This window comes from Salvelinus sp. IW2-2015, linkage group LG13 (genome assembly GCF_002910315.2).
Source record: "Salvelinus sp. IW2-2015 linkage group LG13, ASM291031v2, whole genome shotgun sequence".
Taxonomy (NCBI): domain Eukaryota; kingdom Metazoa; phylum Chordata; class Actinopteri; order Salmoniformes; family Salmonidae; genus Salvelinus; species Salvelinus sp. IW2-2015.
Window position 1 is genome coordinate 48,076,765 of NC_036853.1, and position 3,767 is coordinate 48,080,531.

Below are 3,767 nucleotides of genomic sequence, written 5' to 3' on the forward strand. Positions count from 1 at the left end.
TTTTCTGATGACAACTAAAATGAATCTTTGTCTTTTGATATAAAAGTGTTTGTTAGAGTGGAGTGTTTTTTCTGCTGGTGTAACCTGAGGTAGCTCTTCTCTGAGAACCTCTTTCCACAGTGCGCACAGGCGAAGGGCCTCTCTCCCGTGTGGACTCTCTGYTGCCTCTTCAGGTCACCAGCCTGGGCGAAGCGCATGTGGCACTGGGTACAGCTGAAGGGTTTCTCCCCTGTGTGGACCCTCTGGTGCCTCTTCAGGGTGCATGCCTGGGCGAAGCGCATGTGACACTGGGTACAACTGAAGGGTTTCACCCCTGTGTGGACCCTCTGGTGGATGTCCACCTTCTGGGGGCAGCTGAAGCCTTTGTTACAGAACATGCAAAGGAACCGTTTCTCTTTACCATTGCCTGATATGGCTCCCTCTCCACGCGCCTTGGCCATTTGTTCCCTGTGTGAATCGGAGGGCCCCATCGACATGGATAATGGATTGTGTGTAAACGTGTGTAAAGGGGAGTGGGRCATGACATTTAYATTTGTCTCTAAGCTTTCCCTGTAGTCTAAGAAGTCAATGGTGTTGCCTTGTGAGTGTCCTTCTCCTAAGTGAGTTTCGTATGCATTCCATGTCAGWGGAGCGTCGCCCTCCACTTTCACAGTCACCTCATCTACGACCAGGCTCTCCCCTTTCTTATCTAGGCACCCTTCAGAGTATCCACTACTACTGTACTGGTTCCAGTCCACTTTCATTGGATTAMTCTGTGCATCTAATACCACAGGCATGTCACCAGGTATCATCTCTGTAGTGTATGAACAGGATGGATCATTGACAGTCTGTAAAGTGTCAKCTGAGTCCCGATGGGACAGAACAGTCCTCGGYCTTGTGTTGCCATAAAGTAAATACTCTGAGCTTGGAGCAGGAGGACAGCCCAGTCGGTTCAGCCCCGTTAAGGTCTTGGTGTCTGTCTCTGACTTGAGGATGGCATTCAGCGTTCCACTGACCATGATGCTGCGTCGGGTCCTTGATTGATCTTGGGCGGTGGTGGGGTTCTCCGTGGCAACAGGGGGCGCTCCAGCCGCTCCAGTTGGGGGAAATGTTCTATCCTGGGTGCCGTGGGTCCACCTCTCCTTCAGACTCTTCCTGCTTGACCCCAGGACCTGCAGCCTCTGCAGACTGACAAAAGAAGAGAGGAGGTTATTACCGGTACATGGGTTGAATTGGATAACAATGTCATGGGGAAGTCTCACAAGCTCCCTTATGGCAGATAAATAAGGATGTACATGTAAGCAAGTGAATAACTGAGAGGAGCCTTTCTGAAATAAACTGTCCACATTTGATTTACAAAGTAACTGTACTTTTTTATGTAACACTATTATACTAACCTCTATAACATGATGGGTTGCGTTTCCTATTCCCTCATCAACAGTGATTGGTTGGTCATCTCTCCATGTATTTTGTCCCGCTGGCTTCACAAAGTTTCTGTGGCCTCCAGTGTGATGTCCTTCACCTGAGAGAGTGACTGGGGGAAAAGAGGTGGTTAGGTATATTGTATACTATTGACACTGTCTAGAATTGGCAAGGATGTAAGGTAACACTTCTCAACCTCTTAATATACWATTTATAGATCMWTGTATTGTGTTCCATGCATCACATTGTTTTCATTTAGTAAATAACCGGAAATGCAGTAAATCAATAATCTGGTTAGAATATGATATTGTGTCTATGTGCAAGATAGCCAATTAATCAGGTGAATTATATCCAAAAACTGACCAAGACCCAACACATATGAAGAGGGGAACGGGGCGACAGGCACTGAGCTCTATATAAAAMGAGACACCCCGCGCAACCTCCGCCAAAATGTACCTTTTGCCTTTCCTCTGTATCGGTCGAGGATCTTGACACTGGGACTGGCGAGGACGCGCTCTCGCATTGTCCTGTCTGCTCMGTCCCGTGWCACCTTAATTTCCAGTTGCTGTAGTTTCCTCCGCAATGCCTTGTTTTCTTTCTGGCTTTGAGTTATTTCCAAACGAAACACTGCATAYTCGTCATCTACGAGTTTACAGATCTCTGCCACGGCTGCATTCGCTAGCACCTCCATGATGGATGCCATTTGAGTGTGAAAAGCCATACAGTTAGCCATTTTTAGCTAACGTTAGCAGCTAGCTAGCGTTAACGTTACCTAGTTCACATCTACCTAATTCACATCCAAGTCCTGTCTCCAATGAAATTTAAAGAATACCTGGAGTAAGTGTGATGCTGTGCGGTTAAATTAATCTTATTTTGAGGTTCGAACAACGAATTGAAAAAGCTAACAATGGAAATTGCTCTTGGTGACTGTACACTTTCGTTTAACTACGGTTTCTTCGCTTATGTTGGCGGTCCACAAACAACCGGTTAAAGGTAGCATCCCGCCACTACTTGACTGAGTATGAGTCATCACAGTTACAACTATTAATAATACATAAAACAAACATAAGAAAAAACTAAACCTCCTACCTTATCCTGTCTACTAAGCAAAATTTAAAAAGAGCCATACATGATCTTTTGAGTCTTGGTCCACCCACCTTAAGACGGTGTTTATAAATGTCAGCCTTGATCGCTGCCCCACATATTATTCATAATTGCTCTAATCTACTTTGCCAGTGGAGGCTGGCGTTGTGGGGAGCCTCTCATAGGAGGACGGGCTCATTGTAATGGCTGGAATCAGTAATTAATTGAGGGTAATCAAACATTATGAAACCAACATGGGTTTTGACTCCGTTCATTCATTCCATCCAGCAATTATACAATGAGCGCTGATCTCCTATAGCTCCTCCCACCAGCCTGCCACTGCATTCGGATACTCTACCCCAGTGGTGGAGTGGGATATCAATTATTATATAGGTTTTAAAGCCTCTTTTGACTACCTGGCTCTCTATTTACTTCCTGCTTATTGCCCGTATGTCCAAAGATGGCGTCGGCAGTATTTGGCGAGTGTCGTGTTTTGTTGTTGTCCCGTGTACAAATTTTTTTGATGTTTTTTTTTTTTCGTCTGTTTGTAATTTATTTCAATAATTTTTTTTCAATCACCTTTTTTTCATCTTTTAAAATTAAATTATACCTTTCTCAGCCCAATCCTGCCAGTGCACGCAATGTGACGGACTGCTATTTTTTAGAACCTCTATAGTCAGAACGCGTCTCATCAGAATAGGCTAGCCATCCAGAAGCTAACCAGCTAATTAGCTACTAGCTATTTAGTCATTGTTAGCCACTGCTAGCGGCCTTTACCTTTAGCTCAGACACCAGCCGCTTTTAGCCTGGATAATACCTGTCAGTCTTCACAGCGCAATATCAACCATGAGCATATCGGACTGCTTTTCTCCACTACATCATCAGATTCCTGCCGTAAGCTCTGGACCATTACACCGGATCATCGCAGCTAGCTAGCTGCTACCGAGTGACCCAACCCTGAAGCTAGCCTTGAGCCAGGCCCATCTCCCGGACTGCTCAGTGGACCCTATGATCACTCGGCTACACAGCTGATGCCTCCCGGACTKTTCACTAACACGACTAGAAGCCACTARATCAACGGATTCCTGCCGTAAGCTCTGGACCTTTGCACCGGATCATCGCAGCTAGCTAGCTGCTACCGAGTGGCTATAGTGGCTAACGCCCTTYTCCCGAAGCTAGCACCAGTTAGCCTCGAGCCAAGCGCATCTCTAGCAAACMAAATTACTCCAGCTACAATACCTCTTTTACCAGTTGGCCTGGACCCTATGTCGACACGGAGCCCC

General features: G+C 46.0%; 1 protein-coding gene across 1 annotated transcript; it reads right to left on the minus strand.

Moving 5' to 3' along the window:
* Positions 1-6: 6 nt before the first annotated feature.
* Positions 7-2,302, minus strand: LOC139028600 (uncharacterized). Its single transcript, XM_070446431.1, has 3 exons — positions 1,858-2,302; positions 1,377-1,513; positions 7-1,167 (listed from the first exon to the last, which is right to left on the minus strand). The coding sequence occupies exon 3, from the start codon at positions 996-998 to the stop codon at positions 15-17; it is 984 nt and encodes a 327-aa protein (XP_070302532.1). The 5' UTR covers positions 999-1,167; positions 1,377-1,513; positions 1,858-2,302; the 3' UTR covers positions 7-14.
* Between the last annotated feature and the right edge of the window lie 1,465 nt (positions 2,303-3,767).